General features: G+C 28.4%; 1 protein-coding gene across 6 annotated transcripts in view; it reads right to left on the bottom strand.

Moving 5' to 3' along the window:
- cobll1b (cordon-bleu WH2 repeat protein-like 1b) overlaps positions 1-27,087 on the bottom strand; it is a 72,275-nt gene that overhangs the window by 3,799 nt on the left and 41,389 nt on the right. For 5 of the 6 annotated variants that reach the window (XM_051119191.1, XM_051119190.1, XM_051119192.1 and 2 more), the window contains 10 exons: positions 22,728-22,935; positions 18,857-19,082; positions 18,660-18,719; positions 17,013-17,107; positions 16,567-16,782; positions 14,625-14,760; positions 8,723-8,966; positions 6,405-6,481; positions 4,748-6,066; positions 93-218 (listed from right to left, as the gene is read on the bottom strand). In XM_051119191.1, the coding sequence (XP_050975148.1) occupies positions 93-218; positions 4,748-6,066; positions 6,405-6,481; positions 8,723-8,966; positions 14,625-14,760; positions 16,567-16,782; positions 17,013-17,107; positions 18,660-18,719; positions 18,857-19,082; positions 22,728-22,935 (2,707 nt within the window). The remainder of the gene's footprint in view (positions 1-92; positions 219-4,747; positions 6,067-6,404; positions 6,482-8,722; positions 8,967-14,624; positions 14,761-16,566; positions 16,783-17,012; positions 17,108-18,659; positions 18,720-18,856; positions 19,083-22,727; positions 22,936-27,087) is intronic. The other variant, XM_051119193.1, reaches the window with a different exon arrangement.

Here is a 27,087-nt window from a genome sequence, read left to right as displayed (position 1 = left end):
AAGCACACAAAGGATCTTTAAAAAAGGTTACTGTATTATCAGGGTTTGCAAGCACTTCAATGATGGTTAGATCTAGAGTTAGATTCACTCACTGGTGACGGTTGAGTATTTCCAATCTTACATGTTCCCATGGCTGCGTCTCGGGTGGAGCTGTGGCCTGCTGTTTGCGATGGGGCCTCTCCCGATCTCTCTGTGCGTCCTTCTCCATTGTCTGTCACCTGTGGTCCACGGGGGAGAGAAACACACAATACACACTCTCTTATTGAGGGCTGAGGATGATGCACACTAGGCAGGGACAGTGAAAAAGACACTGCTGCTTCATAAATCACATGAAGAAGACACAGATAGATGTTCCACCGTACCCCACCGACAGACACTCACACATACAGGCACATGCATCTACGTAAAACACTGAATATACAAAAAAGGGCTAATAGACATAAATCTAGCTTTATTATTTTATTAATAATTATTATTATTATATTATATTATATTATTTTAAAAATATATGCATTTTGTACTTTTATAAAATAAAACAAATTTAAATAAAATATTTTTTAACAAATTCACCACTGTTCAAAAGTTGTGTAAAATACTGCATATCCACATTAATGCAAATATACAGTACAAATTAATTTTAACATACTGTAATAAAAAGGGCAATATAGCAGAATAAAATTGTTATATTATATTATATTATATTTAAAAACCTTTTTTACTTTAATAAAATATAACAAATTTCAATAAAATATTTTTTAACAAATTCACTACTGTTCACAAGTTTGGGGTCGGTAACATTTTTCGTATTATATTTTTTTTAATGTGTAAAAATACTGCATATACAGATTAATTAACTGTAAATATACAAATTAACTTTAAAAATGTTCAGGCTGAGGGCAATATAGCAGAATCAAATTTTATATTATATTATATTTGGTGTGCAAAGGGGCAGAACATTTCCAGAAAATTTCCAAAAATTCCCAAAAATTTCCAAAAGTCTTTAAAAAGTCCCATAAAGTTGCCAAAATTTATTTTTGCAACCCTAATTATATTATATTATATTATATTATATTATATTATATTATATTATATTATATTATATTATATTATTCATCTACAAAATATTTTTTACTTAAATTAAATAAAACAAATGTGAATTAAATATTTTCCTCAAATTCACTACTGTTCAAAAGTTTTTTTTTAATGTGTAAAATATTGCTGTTCAGGTGTTGTTCAGGTCGAAAGCAATATTACTGAATAAAATTCAAATTATACTATATTATAAAACATTTTTTTTTTCAACAAATTCAGTACTGTTTAAAAGTTTGGGGTTGTTAATTTTTTTATTTTTTATTTTTTTAAATGTTTAAAATAGTGGATATACACATTATTGTAAATGGATACAAATTAATTTGCAAAGTGTTAAGTAAAAATATATATTATTATATTATATTATATTATAGTATTAAAATATATAAATATAATAATACAATAAAACAAATTTAAATAGAGTATTTTTCAACAAATTCAGTACTGTTCAAAAGTTTGGGGTCAGTAAGTTTTTTTTATATATATATATATATTTTCTGAAAAAAGATTTACGTTCATCAAGGTTGCATTTCTTTGATCAAAAATACAGTAAACACTGCAATACTGTGAAATAATATAACAAATCAAAATAACTGTTTTCCATTTTAATATTGTTTAAAATGTGATTTATTTCTGTGATGCAAATCTACATTTTCAGCATCATTACTCCAGTCTTCAGTGTCACATCATCCTTCAGAAACATTTTTGATTATTAGCAATGGACACCATGATATTTTAAGGATTCTAAATAGAAAGTTTGAAATAAAAATCTTTTGTAACACTGTAAATTTACTGTTTTTTATTAATTTAATGCATCCTTGCTAAATTAAAATATGAATTAGTTCCAAAAAAAAAATAAAAATCTAGAAATCCAACCTTTCAAATGGTAATATACAAAATAAATAATTATATATTAATACATTTAAATAATCAAGGTATGTCCAGTTTTTCTCTGTAATAAGACAGGAAAAAATAATATCTAATCATTTTCATTTTCATGCACCAATATTAACATACACCATTAGTCAAAAGTTTAGCCACACTTGACTGAATCTTCCCATAAATGTTTCACATGATCTTAAAAATCATTTAAAGCCACCAGCAAACAAAAGCTTCTACTCGAGACTGTTTTGACAGCGATGAGGGCCAAACATACATTGTATACGCTGACGGCACACAACAGCGCCCTGCATCTCTGAACATGCTCACAGCTGACCCCGGCGACGCAACAACAAAAACGAGTAGACAGGTCAATCCGGGACATAGATTAATGAGCCATGTGCGTCAATACATTGAGTACACACGCTGCCATTACAATGAGAGTCATCCAACTCCCAATATTAATTTACCAGCGCCGGTTTAAACCGGGTGTATTTCTCAATAGAATATTTACTTACACAACAACTGTAGTACAATGAGGCTACAAAGGTGAGTCAAGCACTGCTACAGCAGCGCCCAAAAGACCTTGCAGGTCCGACTCCACCCGTGCGGTATTCTGACCTACTCAATACATGCCTCATACATGCAATGTCAGGTTTTGATTTAATCTTATGCACACAACCCTTTGTTATATTTTACCTCAAAACCAAAAAAAACAAATGAGATACTGTATTCTGCTTTCCAAGAAAATTGAGTCTATTTAGGAAAATTAAGACGTTTTGCATTGTGACATTTTTAAACTCATTTCCCCTGCAATTGTGGGGGAACTTTAATAAAAAAAATAAAAAAATAGTGTACTTTTTGTTGTACTCAAATACTTAGAAAAAAGTGACAGTAATGGCTCATGACAAAACCATTCTAATTTTTTTTTTTCCCAAAACATTTTACGCACTGAAGTTCAGTAACAACTACAAGCAAATATGTCAACATGGGGCCTCATTTTTTATGGTAGGTAACTGCACTTGTAAATTGCAATTGTAAATTATAACCAAACATAATAAGAATTACAAAGCAAAAGTAAAATATTTGAATGCATTACAGCAAATCTGGGTGAAAACAAATTAAATTCTCCAGAAAAATTGTCATTTTGCAATGCAAAAAGTGGTTTAAAAATGTCTTTAATTTTGTTAAAATATATAACAATATGTTTTATTAAAATAATTGTCATGAAAATAGTACATTTTTAATTCATTTTGCAATGCAAAATTGTTAAAATTAGTCTTTATTTTTTTAAAACACAAAAACGAATCAAATTCTTAAGAAAAATGGTTTGCGATGCAAAACGTGTTTAAATATCTTTTTGTTAAAATATATTATTTTTTTTTAAATAATTGTCATGAAAAGAATACATTTTTAATTCATTTTGCAATGCAAAATGGTTAAAATGAATCTTCATTTTGTTAAAACGAAAGCAAATAAACATTTAAATACATTACACTAAAACTGGGGTTTAAAATTTAAATTCTCAAACAATTAATTGTGCAATGGTTAAAAATGTCTTTATTTTGTTAAAATATATAATCATTTTTTCTTCTTAAAATAATTGTCATGGAAATAATACATTTACAATTCATTTTGCAATGCAAAATGTTTAAAATTAGTCTTTATTTTGTTAAAACATAAAAACAAATTTAAAAATAAAACATTTAAATGCATTACACTAAATCTGGGTGGAAAAAATGTAATTCTCAAGAAAAACTTTCATTTTGCAATCCAAAAAGTGGTTAAAAATCTTCTCTATTATATTATAATATTTTTTTTCTTAAAATAATTATGAAAATAATACATTTGCAATTTATTTTGCAATGCAAAATTATTAAAATCTTTATTTTGTAAAAACAAAAACAAATCAAAAGTAAAACATTTAAATGCATTACGCTAAATCTGTGTGGATAAAATTGAATTCTCAAGAAAAATTGTCACTTTGACATGCAAAAAGTGGTTAATGTCTATTTTGTTAAATTTTAATGAAAATAAATTTTAAAATTAATTTTGCAATGCAAATCAAAATTAAAACATTTAAATGCATTACACTAAATCTGGGAGGAAACAATTCTCAAGAAAAATGTCATTTTGCAATGCAAAAAGTGGTTAAAATTTTTGTTAAAATTATTCTTTTAAAACAAAAACAAATCAAAATTAAAACATTTAAATGCATTACACTAAATCTGGGTGGAAAAAATTAATTCAAGAAAAACTGTCATTTTGCAATCGAAAAAGTGGTTAAAATCTTCTCTATTTTGTTAAAATATATTATAATATTTTTTCTTAAAATAATTGTCATGAAAATAATACATTTTTAATTTATTTTGCAATGCAAAATTGTTAAAATTAGTCTTTATTTTTTATAAAAACAAATCAAAAGTAAAACATTTAAATGCATTACACTAAATCTGGGTGGAAAAAATTTAACTCTTAAGAAAAATCATCATTTTGAAATGCAAAAAGTGGTTAAAAATGTCTTTATTTTGTTAAAATCTATAGTAATATTTTTTCTTAAAATAATTCTCATAAAAATAATACATTTTAAATTAATTTTGCAATGCAAATCAAAATTAAAACATGTAAATGCATTACACTAAATCTGTGTATATATATGTATATATATATTTCTGAGAATATTCACTAAAAAAGCAACATACTGTTCTGGCCATATTTTTGTAACATTTATTTAAAAAGGTGACAACTACTAAATAAAGTTTCACTAGGTTGTACTCACAGTGCTTGTCGGCGGCTCGGGTGACTCTGTAATGGATCTTTGTTTTGTGAGTAGATGTGTGTGTGGTAACTGCCCCAGAGGAGGATGGGAAAGCGACTGTGACCGCTTCACGGCAGAAGACACAGCCTGAGCGAAGCGTGAGGGCGATGTGGGCGAGTATGGTTTGGGTGCGGCGAAGCTTCTCAGCTTTTCTAGACTCAGCGAAGGCGTGGGGTTAGTGGGAAGACTCTTCTGATGGGACAGTACAGACGACGGTGGAAATTTAGGAGCTTCGTGTAGAGATACATCCACCTCTGTAGTTTGAGGTGCACAGCTCGCTTTTACATTCTCCTCATCTTCACATTGGATCGGTGGTGGTGGAGGAGGGAAGCTGTCTAGAGCAGGAAAAACATCAGATTGTGGGCTGCTTGCAGTTTCTTTAGGCCGGGCTGCAGGACTGCTACAACAACTGCTGCTGCTACTATTAGTGCCGACACTCGCTCGACGAACGGACGCGGAGGTTACGTAATCCCCAGGTGTTCGTTTGTGCTGCGGCAGACGGAAAGAAGCGGGTTTGGGTCTTGTTGCTGGTGGAACTTTCTTGTCTTTGACATTAGATTCGGTTCCTTCAACAGGGGACGAAGCCGTAGCTGTAGGACTACAAGGACTAGTTTGCGCAAAGACGTTCTGATGGCCGTTAACAGCAGCTGTACCATTGGAGACAGTCTTTGTTTCAGGTTTGTAGTCTACATTAGGCTCCAAAGTCAACTCTACTTCAAAGAAACGCAACTTTTCGAGAGACTTCTGAGGCACGATGGTGTAGGTGGTCATGCCCACTTTGGGAATGTATTCACGGGTGAGCTCATTCGATGGTTTGGGTTTGGGTTCGGCATCTACGATATACTGCACGGGATTTGCTTTAGCGGTTGGTGCGGATGTCAGATCCTTGGTTGGTTGGATCGCAGGCGAAGGTGGTTCAGGATCACGCAGCTCTTCTGTGGAAGTGGCTATGTCTCTTTTTATTCCTGTTGAGGGCGCAGAAGGAGCCGGGGAGGCTTCAGTGCATGAGCTCGATGGCTCATTAAAGGGTTTCTGAGATTCTGTCTGCGTCTGTGTCTCGGTGTGAGCGAAGCTGACCGTACTGGAAACCGTTTTCGCTGTTTGGTCCAAATCAAAGCTTTGCACTTGTAAGTCCGTCTGCGATGTCTGAATGCCGCATTCGGAGGTTTGAAGCTTGGATATAGATGCAGGCTTCTCTGTGTCGCTTACTGAAACCTGCTCCAGAACAGGGCCACTTTCAGACATCTGAATCGCCTCTTCTGTCTTTTCCACCGGGGGCTCTAGAGAAAGAGGAAATGAAGTCATGCACCGAAGCCTTTTATTCTGTCACTAGAGTTTTAGTGTAAAATATAAGCCGTTGTACATCAAACGCCGCTTTCTTATGGTGTCATAACTGAGTTTTTATAAAGAACATGTCGTGAGGAATCAAATTTTCCTGTTTGATCTTCTGAGCTTAAAGAGTTCATTGTGCTACTGTAAGTTTTAGAACTCATCCAAAGCATTTATTAAAACTAAGCTGCAAAAATGACATAGGTATGAATAACAATTGTATAAAGTGCAGTGAAAGGGAGTAAAAACCTCAGCTGATGAAGGATCCCACCCATGGGTTGAAGCTTACCTATCTCTTTTGATGGGATATGAGAGCTTGTGGCCTGGTCCGACTTCACCTCTCCATTCACTGTGGCTTCAGATACACTGTCAAGGGTAAAAACCATGCAAAGGTTAAAAACTACATGGAAAAAATGTGTTTAATGGCTCTGGCTGGTTGCTAGACTGTTTTTGCTGGTTTATAGGTGTTGCTGGGATGTTCTGACTGGTCGCTAAGGTGTTCTGGCTCATTGCTAGGAAATGCAATGGTGTTTTGGGTGGTTGTTAAAGAAACAGGCTGTTTTTACTGGTTTGTAGGTGTTTCGAGGTTGTTCTAACTGGCTGCTGTGCAATGGTAAAATGTTTCGGATGGGTTTTATGCTGTGTTATTTTAGTATAATTTATATACTATTATAATATATTTTAATTTTAGTAAGTTTTAGTCATTTTATGTCCATTCTGTCATACATATATGCATGTCTATGGTAGTTCTTGCAATTGTAAGTTTACATCTCGCAATTCTGACTTTTCTTCAATTGAGAGAAAAAACTCAGAAATGTGAGATTTAAACTCGCAATTCTAAGAAATAATCACAATTGTGAGTTAAGTCAGAATTATGAGATTAAAAAAATAATCCCCCCTCCTTTTTTTCAGAATTGGGCTTTGTATAATGCAATTCTGAGAAAAAAAGAGAGTTTTGAGTTTATATCCTGTAAGTGTAAGAAAAAGAAAGTAAGACAACTGCAATTCTGACTTCATAACTCATAATTGTGAGACAAAAACCTTTTTTTTTTAAACCTACTTTTTTTTAATGCTTTATTCAGTGGCAGAAATGGGCTTCAATATGTGTGTGTGTGCATACATAAAATAAAAATAAAATATTTACATCAAATGAAATATATTTTTTGTTAATTACAATAAAATATAAATATATAATGAAATTTAAATAATGTTATGTTTTAAAATATTGTAGAAATATTGAAACTGAATTGAAAAACTGAAAAAATAAAAAGTGATATATGCAACTTATTTTACTCAGTTACTCAGCAAGGCAACATTTCAATATTTTTACAATATTTTAAAACATTACGATTTTTTTTATGTTTCATTATATATTTTATTTTATTTTAATTAAATCTTTTATTTTTCTTTTCAACAATAGACATTAGGGGTGTAACGGTACATAAATATAACGGTTCAATACGTACCTCGGTTTTAACATCACTGTTTGATTTCGATACAGCAGGGGGAAAAACTACTTTTTTAAATTTATTTTTTTAAAAAAACAGTGGTTTACTGAACAAGTTGCTCTTTCTTTAAATACATTGTTATAACTACAATTTTCCTAAAAATCTACCTCAGCTTATGCTTTCAACTATAGGGAGTCCTTTTACATTACAGGTTACAATTAAAAACTTCACCCAAACTTAAATTTAATTACTATTTATATTTAAATAGAATAATCAACACTTAACTTAAAAAAATATTTTTATTAACTTATAAATTATAAAATTTCTATTTATTAATATATTCAGTTGCACAGTGGCTGTCCTAACATGTTTCATAACAGATTAATTTAAACATACATTAAATAATTAAGACTAACAGGTAAAGTAAAATATAATGAGTATTTAGTGTAATATTTTGTGAAATGCTCTTCTTTAGACTTCATTTCTCTAGTGAACTAACGAGCTGTGGACACTGATGACTTGCCTGAGGTAAATAAAATGCTACATGACGTTTTATTTCCAAGCTGTTTTGTTGACGTCCTTCAGTGGTTGAAACACTGACTGAGCGTTTACCTGAAGCATGAGATGTTTACTTATGTTGATTTTGCATTAAAACTAGTAGTTAAGAGGAAGGAATGATCGAGTTTACTCGCACTCCATGCTGCCATTTGAAAGGACCCCATTTACACCGCACAAGTTTGTGGCGCTTTAGTGCCTCTGACGCGGCCACCGGAGCTGATCGCGGCCACTCTAGTCGAAGCTTGTGTTTATACCAGCACGTTTCTGAACCGTCCCAGAAGTGTCTCTCCGAGGCTTTTATACAGCGATCTGTCATGCCACATTAAAGACTGTTAAGAAGCCATTTATTGTTCGAATTACTTGTTCGGTACACATGCGTACCGAACCGAAAGATCTGTACCGTAGATTTTTTGTACAAATACGTGTACCGTTCCACCCCTAATAGGCATAGTAAGATGTTCTGACAAGTTTCTAAGTAAGCTTTTTTTGCTTGTCGCTAGGGTAGTTACAACAATCAAAATAAATAATTTTTTAAGATTTCCAATGTGCTCTCAGATTTTTGAGCTGCCCACTGTCTAAAAATGAACACTACTGTACATACTCTGCATCTGTGGACAGGTCACATGATGGATTGTCTCTGGCCGTCCCGCCTTCCAGAATCTCTGAATCCTGAGAGGGAGTTGCTATCCCAGCTCGGCCCGAGTCCAGAGAGATGTCGGCGGACAGGTTGAGGCTGCTGTCGTCCTCCAGGTTCTCCTCCTCCACAGCGGCCACCTGACCTTCTGCGCTCACAGTCATCTCTTCCTGTTCTCTGATCTCCTCCAGAGGAGACGCCAACGGTGGTTCTGCAGTGTAAAATCATGACAAATGCAGAAAGTCAAATGCTTCAATATTACAAAGTGCAGCCTAATCCTTTGAGCTCTTCACTGTATCCCTACAGCAACACTAAGGCAGGGGCCCCATTCTCAGCTGATAGAGGGGAGATCTGGCATACGCAGCATTAATATGGATTCTCTGCTCCTCAGACTGAGCGAGTGCCGTTAATTAAGACGTCTCACTGCTTTCGCCTGATTCAGCTCTTCAATCGCCCTCTCTGGAGACCAGGGAGATGAAGGAACATCCAGAGAGCTGTCTGTGTGATCTCTCTCAGACATTTAGATTCAAAGCCCTTCTGTAGCTGCTCTTTCTATCTCTGCTTCACTCTGAGCCCTTATTTGTGTGTTTTTTTGGCTACTTATTTATTTACTTTCTCAGTCTCTCTCAGTGAAGTTATTAGACCTGATCAGTGTTGATTTGACCCTGTATTGGGAAAAGCCTTGTGACACAATGCAACTCAGCAAAAGTTGCAAAAGCATTCATAAAATACACTTGTAAAACACAAAAGCGAGTGAATGATCCCTACTGGGTCTCAGGAGGCCGTCTTTGTATATTTCGAAACAAAAAGAAAAGTCTGCCTGCAGATTTCAGCTTCTGATTAGAGAGCACTTACACTATTCATCTTACTTTTTTACTTCACAGAAAACCCACATCTTAAGAAAGCATTGTATTTTTATGAGTGCTTTCGGAGAGATAAAGCATGAGGAGTTTTTTTTTTCTTAATGCATTTACTCCACAGATGTGCAGTGCGGGTGAGCCGTATATAGCAACGTGTGCAATGCTTCATTGATTACAACAGGACCGGTTTTGTTACATCGCTTGATTCCAGTTCAGACATGGTCTAAAGTGAAATTTGATGAAAAGATACATTTGTTTTTCTACAGAATTTTATGGTTCAGATAAAGAGTGTGGTCATGTCAATGAGAGGAAGACAGCAGAGATGACATGAGAAAAAGATGAAGAGGTAGAGAATATTATGGACGAGACACCAGGTCATTTCTCGCATTCTTTTAAAAATATAACGAAAAGAATAAAATTGATCCAAAGAGAGGTGATTTATGTAATAAATGAGAAAGGTTTAAATGCTTAAAAATGTTTAAACAGACAGACAAACAGAAAAAATAGATAGAACAACAGATAGTACAAACGATAGAACAATAGATAGATAGATAGATAGACAGATAGACAGATAGATAGATAGATCTAACAGAGCAACAGAACGACAGAACGATACAACAATAAAACGATATAACAGAAAAATAGAACGACAGAACAATAGAATAGATAGAAAGACAGACGGAATCGATAGAATGACAGAACGGTAGATAGAACAATAAATAGAACAACAGATAAAAAATAGTTTGAGCGATAAAACGATAGAACAATAGAAGGCAGAATGATAGATAGCTAGATAGATAGCTAGCTAGATAGATATATAGATAGATAGATAGATAGATAGATAGATAGATAGATAGATAGATAGATAGATAGATAGATAGATAGATAGATAGAGCAACAGAACAATAGGTAGAACGATACAACAATAAAACCATACGATAGACAGAAAAATAAAACGACAGAATGATAGAACAAAAAATTGGAACGATAGATAGAACAATAGAGCGACAGAATGACAGATGGAACAATAGAATGACAGAACGATAGATAGAACAATAAATAGAACAACAGATAAAAAAAATAATTTGAGCGATAAAACGATAGCACAATAGAATGACAGAACAATAGATAGATGATAGATAGATAGATGATAGATAGAACGATAGATAGATAGATAGATAGATAGATAGATAGATAGATAGATAGATAGATAGATAGATAGAATGTTAGATAGATAGATAGATAGATAGATAGATAGATAGATAGATAGAACAACAGAACAATAGGTAGAATGATACAACAATAAAACCATACCATAGATAGAAAAATAGAATGACAGAATGATAGAACGAAAAATTTGAATGACAGATAGAACAATAGAGCGACAGAATGACAGATGGAATGATGGAATGACAGAACGATAGAACAATAAATAGAACAACAGATAAAAAAATACTATGAGCGATAAAACGACAGAACAATAGAATGACAGAACAATAGACAGATGATAGATAGAACAATAGAACAATAGATAGATACGTAGATAGAACGATAGAACGATAGAACGATAGAACGATAGATAGATAGATAGATAGATAGAGCAACAGAACAATAGGTAGAACGATACAACAATAAAACCATACGATAGATAGAAAAATAGAACGACAGATAGAACGACAGACAGACAGGCAGATAGATACAGATAAAGCAACAGAACGATACAACAATAAAATCCAATACGATAGAAAAATAGAATGACAGAATGATTGAACTATAGAATGATAGAACGACAGATAGAACAACAGAACGACAGATCGATAGATAGATAGATAGATGACAGACATTTTAATCAGAATCGTATGTTCAAACAGCCTAATTATGCAGCATGAGTGTGTTACCTTGGTAACAGAGTCTTCAGTACAACGGTAATTAAAGTGAAAATAGACATCTCATTAAAACTTCAGTGAGGACTCTGAGTTTTATAACTCTAAACTATGATATCATGCTGTAAGATGTGGCAAAGCACATTCAGAGTCAAACGCAGACAACAGATACCAAAATTAGAAACAATCATGAACCACTTCCACAAAAGTAATGTTTTACTAAAGTTCCAGAGCTTGTTGTCCAGATTGATTGTGATGAAAGAGAAAGACAACCCAAGACAAACAATAGTCTTTAAAAATTGCATGCAGCAATAAAAATACTGTGCAACCAATGATTCCCACACAAATGACTCAGAGTCGATTCCTTTAAATGAACAGGTCAAAAAGACTCACGGATCAGTATTAAACTCATTAGCTGTCTACTTAAATAATCGTTAGGGAGCTGTAATCATTCAGTGGAATTGGAAACAGAATTATTCCATTTCTCATCCAGGAAACTGTCAGGTTGAACGCTTACACAATCACGTTTGCTCTCACAACACCTCTGATGAAATGTCAGAGTTATGTTTACACCCAAACACGAACCGCAGCTGCGGCTCATTTGTAACCGTGTGCCCGTACGTGTGTGTGAGTGTGAGAACGAGTTGAACTAATGCAGCTGCAAACATTCAACCCACTGTTACATCTAGTAAATTCTCACCAGCTCAGCCACCACCCAACGGCTCACATCCAACGCACAGACAGCTGCCTTCTGAGACGCCAGAAGTTAGATGTCACTGTAGAATGTTATGCTTTATTAACATCATATTCTAATGGGGCTTTTAGATGCCACAGATCCCTACATATGATCTTCCTCATGCGACTGATCCTTTATTTATTTATTTTGGGAAAGAAATCATAGAAATTAATACTTTAATTTAGCAAGGATGCTTTAAATTGATCAAAAGTGGTTTAAAAGTGATTTTTAATGCTACAAAAGATTTCTATTTCAGATAAATGCTGTTCTTCTGAACTTTCTATTCATCAAAGAAACCTGAAAAAATTCCACTCAGCTGTTTTCAACATAATAATAATAATAATAATAATAATAATAATAAATGTTTTTGAGCAGCAAATCAGAATATTAGAATGATTTCTGAAGAATCATGTGACTGGAGTAATGATGCTAATTAAGAAAATTCAGCTTTGAAATCACAGAAATAAATTACATTTTAATAGATATTCAAATAGGAAACATTTTAAATAATAAAAATATTTCAAAATTTTACTTCAAAATGCAGGCTTGGTGAGCAGAAGAGACTTCTTTAAAAACATTAAAAATCTTACTGTTAAAAATTTTGGCTGGTAGTGTATTTACATTATTTCTTTATAGTACTGCACTATTAGATACTTACGTATTTATTAATTTATTTAAATCTAATTTTCATTTATTTTTAACTATTTTTAATGAATATGTATATTTTTCTTTTTCTAAGTAGATTTTTTATTTATTTTTATATTTATATTATATTTATATATTTTTCTATATACTACTGCACTGTTAGAAATTTTTGTATTTATTTACTTATTTGAATCTAGTTTTTATGTCATTTTAATTTATTTTAATCTTTTAAAAGATTTAACTTTTTAAATCTACATTACTACTTTCTTCTACTATTTTGCTATATTGTACTATGCTGTTACATATTTATGTAATTATTTACTTGTTTACTTATTTGAATTTAGTTTATTCTAATTTAGTTTCCATTAATTTTAATCTAACTTTTTAATCTACATTATTTTGCTACTATTTTTCCATATAGTACTGTAATGTACCGTTAGATAATTATGTATTTATTTATTTTAATCTAGTTTATTTTAATCTAATTTTAATTTTTATATTCTGATTTTAATCAATATTATTTATTTTTACATTTTTGATAATTTTTCTAAACTTTTCTGCAGATCCTAGTTAGAAAACCATAAATATTGAGAAAACACACAAATATTGAGAAAAACAGAATTAATTTGATTAATAGATACTTTTCAGTAATCAATTGTATTTTTGTTTTGTTTCCTATAGTTTGCTCTACACAAAACAAAATAAAATAAAATAAATTAATTGCCCTGTCTATTATTCTGGGATTGTTATAGTGCATTTTGGCATTTTTATTTTGTTTTCTATAGTTTGATCTATATAAAAATAAAATAATAAAATCAAAAATAATGAAAAAAAAAAAATAAAATAAATAAATATTTTAAAAGATTATTAAAAAAATAAGATAAAACAGAATAGAATAATTAAAATAATAAAATAAAATAAAATAATTGCCCTGTCTACCACTCTGGGATTGTTATAGTACATTTTGGCATTTTTGTTTTGTTTTCTACAGTTTTTACAGTTTACTTTTTAAAAAAATAAAAAATAAAAAATTATAATAAACTAAAATAAAATAAAAAATAATAAAATAAAATAAAATAATGAAAAAATAAAATAGAATAAAATAAAATAATTGCCGCGTCTACCATTCTGGGTTTGTTATAGTGCATTCTGGCATACCTTTTTTCCCATAACACAATGCTGCCTCAGAACTGGCAGGTATCTATTAAATAAGGTGCCTATTAAGCCAGCATAATCACATTGCTGAGATAGTAAATTGCAAAGATCAAATTAGAGAATAGAGTGATGTGTCTACTGAACCACTAGGTGGTGACAAAGCCTACAGAAAGTCAAAGGCAACACGCACTGGCACCTCTGCACTGTCCCCAAATGCCCACCTACATCTCTCCTGTTCAAAGTACAGCAGCTGTGCCCATTCAAGCCCTCTAAATCCTCTAAATAATGAAATAATAACTTCAAATAATACTCTAAACTCTAAATAATAACCTTTACTTTTAAACCTATTGGCAACAGATTACCAAGCACGAAACCTGTCTTGAATTAGCCAAGATGTTAAATTCTCATTTCTTAGCTCATACAAACACAAGAGTTGAGCCTGCATTTAAAAATATATATATATATATATATATATAATGACTGTTGATGCAGCTAACAAATATATAATATAATATAATATACCCATGTAAACCCCTGACACAAGTGTACTCTTTGTAAGTTTCTGTTTTACACACAGTCTTCAGACCGACCTGTTATGCCTCTGTCCTGTGTGGTTTCATCAGGAGGGGCTGCGCTGCTCGAGGTGGGGGGCGGAGGGGCCTTCCTCTTGGTGGACTTCTTGAAGGAAGAGTCTGTCGAGGATCCCCGGCTCAAAGGGGCCGTGTTCTGTGGAAAGCAGGCAGGGGGACAGTAATAAATATGACATATAATTCTAAATATTTGGCTGTGGGAAACGTAACCACATTCCCTAATGACAAGGTGATGAAACGACTCGACGCAGTGCCGAGTTTATGCAGAAAGAAAACAAATACTGTGAAAGCAAGGTTTAACCGCTCATTGTATTCGCAGAGTGCCGTTTATACTTAGATTCAGAATTGGTCTTTGAACTCAGGTCATGAAATAACAGGTTACAAAGTCTTGTTTGTTTTGTTTTTTACTTTAAAAGACTTCCACGACAATGAGGGCTCACTTACAGTGGCTCCAAAGAGTGTTTGGAAACTTAAACCACACTTAAAAATGTCTGAATGTCACTGCATTTATTTTCTTTTTTATAAAATAAAATAAAATAATATTTTTATAATGAACAAAATAACGTTTGCCTGTTTTTTTTTTTTTTTTTTTCTTGAAAGACTTTTAAAATAATATTACAGTGACACCAATTCGTGTATGGAAATTGAAACCACACTTGAAATGTCATTGCATATATTTTATACAAAATAAAATAAATAAAATAAAATGAAATAAAATAAAATAAAATAACTGATTTTTGTAAAGACAAAATAATAAAGGCTCATTTACAGTGGGATCAAATCATCACATATATTTTGTTTTCTATAGTTTGTTTTTATATAAATAAAATAAAATAAAATAATAAAAAAAATTAACTGATTTCAATAATGAATGAAAAATAGTTCATATTGTTTTTTTTTTATTTTATTTATTTATTTTTTATAATTATCATTTTAATAATGAAGGCTCATTTATAGTGGCACCATTTTATGTTTGGAAACTTAAATCACACTTAAAAATGTCTGAATGTCATCGCATATTTTTTATTTTCTATAGATTGTTTTATATAAAATTTAAAAAAAAAAAAGAAATAAATACTAATAAAATAAAATAAAAATAAAATAAATCAACTGATTTTTGTAACTAATGAAATACAGTTTGTGTAGTTAATAAACAGTTTTTAAAAGACTTTCAAAGTAATGAAGGTTCATTTACAGTGGCACCATATCATGTTTGGAAACTTAAACCACAGTTAAAATGTCTGAATGTCATTGCATATATTTTATATTAAAAATAAATAAAATAAAATAAAATAATTAATTAATAATAATAAATAAATCAACAGATTTTTATAACGAATGAAATATAGTTTTCTAGTTCTCTTTTTTTTTAAGAATTTTAAAATAATGAAGACATGTACAGTGGAAACAAATTGTGGAAACAAAATATAGTTTGTCTAGTTTTTTGTTTGTTTGTTTTTTTTTCTACAAAATAATGAAGGCGTCTTTACAGTGGCACCAAATCGTGTTTGGAGACTTTAACCACACTCAATATCTGAATGTCATGGCAAACACTTTATTTTCTATTATTTGTTTTATATATGTAATACCAAAATAAACTAAACTAAACTAAACCAAACTTTCAATTATGTGAAGTTTAGTTTCAATTATGTAATAAATGAGCTTCATGTTTGCAGATGACAATGAACGTAAGTAAACTACCACCATTTTGACCCAAGAAAACACCTGAACATGCTGGAGAACACAAGCGTATATGAATATTGTCTTAGGAATAGTGAAAAATCCTTCCTCATTTTATGCAAAACACTATTCTATGCTTTCTAAAAATCCAAAAACTTCATTTACATGAAAGAAATCACTGTGCTCTCAGACTTTTGGACTCCAGTGCATATTCGTGGCAAGTTAGTAAATATTAACTGAATCCCAGAGCAGCGCTACATACCTGGTTGCCATCAGGATGCGTGTGGTGATCAGCGAGGTTGGTAGGCATGCTCTGTGACATCATGCTCGGCGGCAACGGAGCTCGTCTTTTCTTTGGCATGTCGGAGGGCATGGTGTTGGAATCGTATGTAATCGATGAATGCGCGCTGAAGGAACTCATGCTGACCGGCCTCTGCTTCCTGTGCACTGGAGATGCCGGTGCACTCACGGTCATAGACTTTAACAACAGACAGCCAATCGCAAATCAGCACACTCCCAATCAGCGGTACCGGTGAGCCAATCACAAGTAAGTAAAGTCTTTAACCATTTGCATAAAACAAATATGAGCAGGGAATGTTTACAAAGAAAAGAAAACACACATGCCTTTCACCTTATCCTAATATCACCAGAAAATCTCAAAGCATGTTATCGTTTTCTGTTATAGACATAATGGATTTCATAACTCACCTGTTCAGACTGCTTCTTACTTCCTTTCCGAAATAAGCTGAATCGCCTCTTATCTTTCTCCTTCTGGATTTTCTGTTTCCCATGATAAAATATTTCTGTGATTCAATACAGTGAAGTTTAGCTTAGTTAGACATCCTTAATTTCTTATTTAAAGGAAATTCATGCAAAAATGAACAATATATTAAGAAATAATTCCTTTTCAGTCTAAAAAAAAAAAAACCATATGACATCAGGGTTAATAAATAATGACATAATGTAATAACTTAATGAATTAAATAATTAATCAAAAATTATTATTATTATTATTATTAATTGTATTAATTTATTTGAAAGTTTATTTATTTGAAAGTCACTATTATTATTTAGTTATATGTATAGTTATATTTGCACACCAAATTGTGCAAAAAAGCTGAATATTTAAAAATAATAATTATTACTATTATAACAACAACAATAATAATAATAATAACAACAATATTATTATTATTATTATTATTAATAATAATAATAATAATAAGTATTATTATTGTTGTTGTTGTTATTGTTATTATTAATTGTATTTATTTATTTGAAAATTTATTTGAAAGTCACTATTATTATTTAGTTGCATATATAAGTTATATCAAATTGTGCAAAAAAGCTTATTATTTTTCTAAAAATGACATAATATTAAAATAAATTATTAATTTAAAATTATTAATTTAAAAAACAATTAATAATAATAATAACAATAATAACTAATTATTTTAATTATTATTTATTTATTTATTTGAAAGTCACTATTATTATTTAGTTACATGTGTAAGTTATATCAAATTGTGCTGATTATTTTTCTAATAATGACATAACTTTAAAATTAATTAATCAAAAAATAAATAAATAATAATGATAATGATAATAATAATAATAATAATAATAATAATAATAATAAAATTAAAATATAATAATTCCTTTTTAGGGAAAAAAATGGAATGACATCAGGGTTAATAAATAATAACAACTTCATGTAATAACTTAATAAATTAAATAATTATTAAAAAAAGTATTATTATTATTATTATTGTTATTATTATTATTATTATTATTTATTGTATTTATTTTTTTAAGTTTATTTATCTGAAAGTCACTATTATTATTTTGTTTAAAGTATAAGTTATATCAAACTGCACAAAAATGATTATTTTCTAACAATGACAACTTAATTACTAATAAATAAATTAATTAACTAATTAAATAAATGAATTAAAAAACAATTATTATTAATAATAATAATAATAAATTATTATTATTATTAATATTTGTATTATTTATTTATTTATTTGAATGTTACTATTATTATTTAGTTACATGTATATCAAATTGTGCAAAAAAGCAATTTTTCTAATAATCACATAAATTATATATATATTTATCAAATTGTGCAAAAAAAACCCCTGATTTTTCTAATAATAACATAACTTTAAAATGTATTCATTAAAAAAAACAATTATTATTATTATTATTATTATTAATTGTATTTATTCATTTATTTATTTGAATGTTTATTTTTAAAGTCACTATTATTATTATATAGTTGCATGTATAAGTTATATTAAATTGTGCATTTTCTTATAAAATGGAAAATGTGATATATTTAACATCATTTACCTGAGTGAGTTGGAGATGGAGGCAGACTTACTGGACTAATAGGACTCACAGGGCTTATAACTGCAGGAAAAATCACAAACCCCAGAGTAAAGTCAAAATGTTTTGCAGAGTATCTCAATGTGACCTTCTGAAAACCGGTCCTGCATGATTTCATATGAGTCATTTTAATGTACTTAGCATAAACACACAGTTCTGACCTTTGGTGTCTCTTGCATACACTTCCCTCAGGCCAAAGTCATTGAGGGAGCCGCTCAGGTCCAAAGTGTCTTCTGAGTGGACGTTTTGTAACAAAACTGTGGTGTGCGGGTCGAATTCACATTTCTCACAGATCGATGGGAGCAGTTCTCGTAGAGGAACCCGAGGACTCACCCTGAGAATAGTTTTCTGGGTTTTCTTGTAGTTGATCACTAATCGGACGGTTGCCTGGGAGAGAGAAGAGATGAAAGGTAAAGAGTACGGCAAGATTGTGTTTGGTTCTGTTTAAAAAACTAGTGAGACGACCATGTACAGAGCATTTTATTGGATCACTGGTGCATTTATGATACTGAATAAAAGCTGTTGCAAAAGGCACTGAAGGACGCATGATTACACTGTCTAACTTTGGATAAATTCCATCACATGCAACCTTTGTGAAGAAGACAATCCCAAGATTCAGTGCAACAACTTATCCAGGGTTACACATAAAAATGCAATATAAAAAAATTGTTAATTGATATACAGCTGAAATAAATTAAAAAAAGATATATAAAATAAATACATGAAAACATGAAATAATATATTAAAAATATAAATATTACATATTTAATAATAATATTATTGTTAGTATTAGAAAACAAAAAATAGAAATATTACATGAAACAAACTGAAATAAAAAAAAACAAAAATCAAAAATATATTTTTTTAAATAATAATAATGATAACAATATTTTTGAAGTACATAGTATGTGTATTGTGCACAATACTTTTATTCTTGTATCAGTAAATATTTATTAATTTCTTAAAATAACTTCTTAAAATAAGAACAACAACAATAATAATAATAATACTATTTCTGAAGTATATAGTATGTGTACGGCTCACAATAATTTTATTTTGGCCTTTTTTGGTAAATAAATTTTCATATTTATTAATTTCTTTAAATAATAATAATAATAATAATAATAATAATAACAACAACAACAATAATAATATTTTACTATTGCTGAAGTATACAGTATGTGTACTGTGCACAATAATTTTATTTTTGAATTTTCAGTAAATATTTTTTACATTACATGAAACAAACTGAAAAAAATAAATAAATAAAATAAAATAAGTTTAAGTTGAAGCATTAAAATTACTAACTGGAAATAAATAAAACTAATACTGCAATAAAACTGAAAAAATAAATAAATAAAACCTAAACAGTACTGTTAAAAAAATACAAAAACGAATACAAATGACAAAGGCATACATAAAAGCTACTAAAAATGTAACTAAAATTTAAATGAATACAGGAAATATATATAAAATAAATATATGAAAATTTGAAACCATATATTAAAAATATAAATACTACATATAATCCTTATTATTATTATTATTATTATTATTAAAACAAATAAAAAAATAGTAAAACATTGTTATTATTAGAAAATATTAAAATTAGATGAAAAAACTGAGAAAATAAAAAATAGAAATTAAACTAATTGAAAAATATGATGAAAATATGAAAAATGTATATTAAAAAATACATTTCATATATAATAATAATAATAACAACAACAACAACAACAACAACAACAACAACAACAACAACAAACAATTATTTATAAACTATTGTTATTATTAAAAAATAAAAAAATAATAATTAACATGAAAAACTGGGAAAATAAACAAATTGAAATTCAAACAAATTTAAAAAAAATGTAGTTAAAGCATTAAAATTACTAACTGGAAATAAATAAAACTAACACTGCACTTAAACCAATCTGAAATAAAAAAAAATTGAAACCTACACAGACTGTATAACCCTATTTGTATAATGCACCTCGGTCTAGTTTCTGCATTCCAAATCGGTCACTTACAAGGTGCCGTTTCTGTAGGATGCTGCCCTGTGTAGGCAGTAGATGGCAGAACACTTTTGGAACAGGGGTGTCATGTGCTTTTATGCTTTTTATTTTAATTGTAATGTGATATTGTTTGTCATTCGTTATGATGCAGATTGTGATTATAGTACAGCCATGCTCCAGTGATTTGAGATATACTTCAGGCTCATCTCACAGGGTGTGGAGCAGCAGATCTGCTTTTACTCATGACTAACTGAACAAATATGAATATGAAAATGACACAACACTTTTATTTAAGATTTATAGAAACCTTTCATCTTAATGTCAGAATCAAAATGGATCATATTTAGTTTCTAAATACATGTTTCTAGTTCAGAATAACATACCAATACAACATTTTTTGTTTTTTATGCTTGCATTTTCTGTAAATAATATAAACATTTATTTCTTTAAATAAAAATGATAAAAATATTTTTACTGTTGCTGAAGAACATAGTATGTGTATTGTGTGTATATACGTTTCTTTCTTTTTTTCTTGAAATAATATTAATAATAATAATAATAATCCTATTGCTGAAGTATATAGTATGTGTATTGCGCACAATTTTATTTTTGTATTTTTGGTAAAAAAAAAAAAAAGTTTATATTTATTCATTTCTTTAAATAATAATAATTTTACTATCGCTGAAATATATACAATTTGTACTGCGTACAATAATTTTAAATTTGTATTTTCAGCAAATATTTTTATATTTATTAATTTCTTTAAATAATAATAATAATTTTACTATTGCTGAAATATATAGAATTCGTACTGTGTACAATATTTTTATTTTTGTATTTTCAGTAAATGTTTTTTTAAATTTATTCATTTCTAATAATAATAATAATAATAATAATAATAATAATAATAATAATAATAATGGTACTATTGTTGAAATAGTAGTAGTAGTTTTGTATTTTCAGTAAATATTTTTTATATTTATTCATTTTTTTTTAAATAATATAAATAATTTTACTATTTCTGAAATATATAGTAAGTGTATTGTGCACAACTGTATTTTTGGTAAATCATTTTTCATATTTATTAATTTATTTCAATAATAATAATAATAATAATATAATAATAATAATAATAATAATAATAATAATAATAATAAAAATATATATTTTTAAAATAATGTACTTTTGTATTTTTAGTAAATATATTTCTTTAAATAATAATAATAATAATATTTCTGAAATATATAGTAAGTGTACTGCGCATAATTATATTTTTGTATTTCTGGTAAATAATTTTTAATTTTTATTAATTTCTTTAAATAATAATAATAATAATAAAAGTAAATATTATTAAAATAATGTACTTTTGTATTTTCAGTAAATATGTTTTATATTTATTAATTTCTTTAAATAATAATAATAATAATAATAAGTATGTTATTTTTGTATTTTCAGTAAATATGTTTTAAATGTATTAATTTCTTTAAATAATAATAATAATAATAATAAGTATGCTATTTTTGTATTTTCAGTAAATATTTTTTATATTTATTATTTCTATTATATTAAGCAAATTACATAATAATAATAATAATAATAATGCTGAAGTATATAGTACGTGTACTGTGTACAATTAAATATTTTGTATTTTCATATTTATTTATTTATTATAATAATAGTAGTTTTACTAGTGCCTTAATTTATTCATTACTTTAAATAATAATAATAATAATAAAAAAATAAATTGTAATTTTCCTGAAGTATATTATGTATGCACTGTGCACAACTTTTTTTTGTAATGTGCAGTAAAGTCTACAAATTGAAAGACCACACACTTATAATTCCATAATTGATTAACTGTTAACTGTAAACATTAACTGTTATTTTCCTGGTTTTTTTTTTATTACTGTGAAGTTGCTTTGATACAGTCTGTGTTGTATATAGTGCTATATAAATAAATGCAGCTTGACTTCAACTCTGTTGAATTCATATTTAAGTGAATTGTACATGAGAATACCTCAGGCATCTGTGGTCCTGTCTTTTTACTTTTATCTTCCATGCCTTTCGGTTTCAGCAGGATCTTCTCAGCCTCTAGTGCTCCGATGGGAGCGTTGGGTTTGAACTTCACATGGTTCCTGTTGGTGGTGATGAGCTCTATTGTGTGGCCGGACGGGTTCAGGTGGTACTTCGCACATAGCATGACCAGCAGGTCCATCATGGGCTTGCTGAAAAACGCGGAAAATCAGAACAAACTGAATAGCAGTTGCTGTTTTGTTAACATTTCATTTTGTGTTCCTGAAGAAATACAATAGACAAAAATGCCATTTTTGGGTCAACTTTTCTATGAGGACACAATGATCTGAATCTGTGAAAGATCTTTTCCATTATATTTTGTGAAGGCAAAGCCTCAGGAAACATGTGACTGTGGGGAGTTTGCAAATGTCAAAGTTAACAACACAAGCATTTAGGATTTGCATAAATGAGATTTTGCTGCAGGGGGTTCCAGTGCACGTCAAGGAAACAAGCTCTAACCGTTTTTCATTTAATTGCTTTTTAAGTGTTCATGACAACAGCAATAAAGTATGAACACAAAAGAGAAATTCAGAAGAAATTGTGCACGCCTTTCTTCCTAAATTCTTTTAGTATTCCAAGGATAAGCAGAGCGGTTTGCTGTAAATAAGGTGTAAATAATGACAAATTTTAATTTCTGCATAAACTGTTACCACAATATTGGACTACGTTTTAACCACAAAGCATGAAAGAACAATGAGGTTCACTTCCAATGTGGTTTCTTATCCATTGACTCCCACAGGCTTCAGAGAACACCACGTCATTTACGCTCAACACATTGCATACTGAAAGTGTGGAAAATCCTTTCGAGACAGATTATGACACAAAGCTTTCCAGCTGCTTTTGGAATTCTAGGATCTGAGAAGCCTTTGGAAACACACAGCCAATCATTTAATCCCGAAAAGAAGGAGGCCAGTGAGTTTGGGTGGCACATATTTAGAAAAGCAGGCAAAGAATTTGATTATTAATCCTTCTATATTGAATTTGGTTTCGGTTTTAGCATGAAAGGGGTAATAAAGGGGCAATAATGCAAAGCTTAGGAAAATCAGGTTTCATTTACAGGTGTTCGGGATCAAAGAACAGAATAAAACGATGATTAAATTGTGATGACAGATTGTCTGAAATCAGAGATCAAGTTTGTGCCAGGAAAAAGAAATTTTACTCTAGCAACACAATGTCAAAGCCCAACCACGCAGTCCAATTTCTGAAAGAAAAATATTTATTTGTAATCTGATAAAATAAAACAAATTATTATATTGTATTTATTTTTCTGGACTACTACTATGAATAATAATAATATTAATAATAATAATAATAATAATAATAATAATATAAATTGATTAAGTTAAAAAAAAAAAATAATAATAATAATAATAATAATAATTAAAATATTTTCTAGCACTACTACTACTACTACTACTACTACTACTAATAATAATAATATAAAATAAAAGAATAAATAATAACAATTATAACCATAAATGTTTTAATTTATTATTATTATTATTATTATTATACTAATAAAATCATAACAAATACAATTAATTTAATAATAATAATAATAATCACTATTATTATTTTTATGATATAAAAGTAAATAATTATAGTATTAAATATAACAACAATAATATAAAAATAACTAATAATAATAATAATATAAAATAAAAGAATAAATAATAACAATTATAACCATAAATGTTTTAATTTATTATTATTATTATTATTATTATACTAATAAAATCATAACAAATACAATTAATTTAATAATAATAATAATAATAATCACTATTATTATTTTTATGATATAAAAGTAAATAATTATAGTATTAAATATAACAACAATAATATAAAAATAACTATAATAGTAAATGTATTATTATTATTATTATTATTGTTAAAACCATAACTATTATAATTAAATGATTATTATTAGTATTAGTAGTAGTAGTATATAAATAAAATAATTATATTAAATATAACAACAACAATAATAATAAAATATAAATAATAATAATAATAATAATCACTATTATTATTTTTATTATATAAAAGTAAATAATTATAGTATTAAATATAACAACAACAATAATATAAAATAACTATAATAGTAAATGTATTATTATTATTTTTATTATTATTATTATTATTGAACCATAACTATTATAATTATTATTATTATTATTATATAAAATAAATTATAATATTAAATATAACAACAACAACAACAACAATGATTACTATTATCATTATCATTTTTATTATTACATAAGTAAATAATTATAATATTAAATATAACAACAACAACAACCACAACAACAATAATAATAAAATAAAAATAATTATAATATTAAACGTATTATTATTACTATTATTATTATATAAAATAAGTTATAATAGTAAATATAATAATAATAATGATAATAACAACAAATATGTTATGATTGTTTATAATATAATAATAATAATAATAATAATAATAATAATAATAATAATAATAATAAAATCACTATTATCATTATCATTTTATTATTACATAAAAGTAAATAATTATAATAGTAAATGCATTATTATTATTATTATTATTATTATTATTATTATTATTATTATTATTATTTTGTTGTTGTTGTTGTTGTTGTTGTTGTTGTTGTTGTTGTTGTTGTTGTTGTTGCTGCTGCTGCTGTTGTTATTAAATTTATAATTTGTAATTATTGCAAGGGGGTAATGCATAACTGGAGCAAAATATGAAAGCAATGCTATTTGGCCAATCATTAAATAAATACCACTTTAAAAAATGTCCTTCTGGCACACCTTCAACAGTTAAGATGAACTGTTAGGGACAGAAAACGTCACTAAGAACAACACAGAGAGCACAGCAGGTCATTTGAGCAAATGATCCGCTGAAATTGATCTAGTGTTTAATGATAATCACAAACAGGGTACGAAGATGCCGAATTACTCTAACGTCATCTCATTCCTTGTACCCAAACTAAGCCTGATTTGTTGCAGGAGCTTTGAGAAACACGCTGCCCCACCCAGCTGACTCACCGCAGCAATCATCTGATTAGTTTCATAACAGCAATCATTTGAAAGCTTCATGATCTCACATACAGCTCAGCACAGAGATTAACGCCTTCTATGAAGAAGTGTACAGCATTCATTAAAAATAAAGTTCCGTAAAAATGAGAATTCTTGAATAAAGTTACGATAATCATCCATCCGTAACAGTTCAGGTCGTTAGGGCTACAGAAATGAAAACAGCTGCGAGTAAACAAGCGTTTTCATGCACTCATGCTCAAACTGTAACTTTTACAATGTTTATTCTGACCTGCCAAACATGCACCATGTTCAAAATAGTTTTAAGGCTACAGAATTACATCATCATAACCTCTCTGAACGGACAAGATTTAAAAGAACAGAAGAGACGTGAAGAGTGGTCATTTGTTAAAGCTGACATATCATAAACGTTTGACTTGTTCTGTATTTAGGTGCTTTAAAAAGTGCTAACTGTTCTGTTCTGACTATTTCGAGTAACAATTACAATAAATTTTAGAAAAAAAATATATTATTGCTATTATTATTATTATTATTATTATTATTATTATTACATAAAAGTAAAACAAAAATCATATTAAATATATAACAATATAAAATAATTATAATAGTAAATGTATTATTCTTCTTATCATTATTAATAATAATAAAATCATAACTATAATTCATTTTAGAAATAATAATAATAATAATAATATTAATAATAATAATAATTATTATTGTTGCATAAAAATAATTGTAATATCAAATATAATGATAATAATAAAGAAATGTTATTATAATTATTTATAATAATTATAATATAAAATAAATAATTATAATAGTAACAAATTGTTGTTATTATTATTATTATTATTATTAAAATAATAATAATTAAATACTTACAATTAATTTAAAATATACAATTATTATTATTACATGAAGAGTGGTCATTTGTTAAAGGGGACATGAAAATTTGACTTTCTGTATTTAAGTGCTATAAAAAGTGTTAACTATTCTGTTCTGACTATTTCGAGTAACAATTAGAATTAATTTTAGAAAAAGAATTATAAAATTATTATTTTTATTATTATTATTATTATTAAAAAGTAAAAAAACATAATATTAAACAATATAAAATAATGATAATAGTAAATGCATTATTATTATTAATAATAATAATAATACAATAATAACTATAATTAATTTAAGAAATAATAATAATAATTATCATTATTATTATTAATAATAAAAGCATAACTAGAATTGATTTTAGA

Source organism: Labeo rohita, chromosome 9 (assembly GCF_022985175.1).
Source record: "Labeo rohita strain BAU-BD-2019 chromosome 9, IGBB_LRoh.1.0, whole genome shotgun sequence".
NCBI classification, from domain to species: domain Eukaryota; kingdom Metazoa; phylum Chordata; class Actinopteri; order Cypriniformes; family Cyprinidae; genus Labeo; species Labeo rohita.
This window is presented reverse-complemented; position numbering and strand designations above follow the sequence as displayed.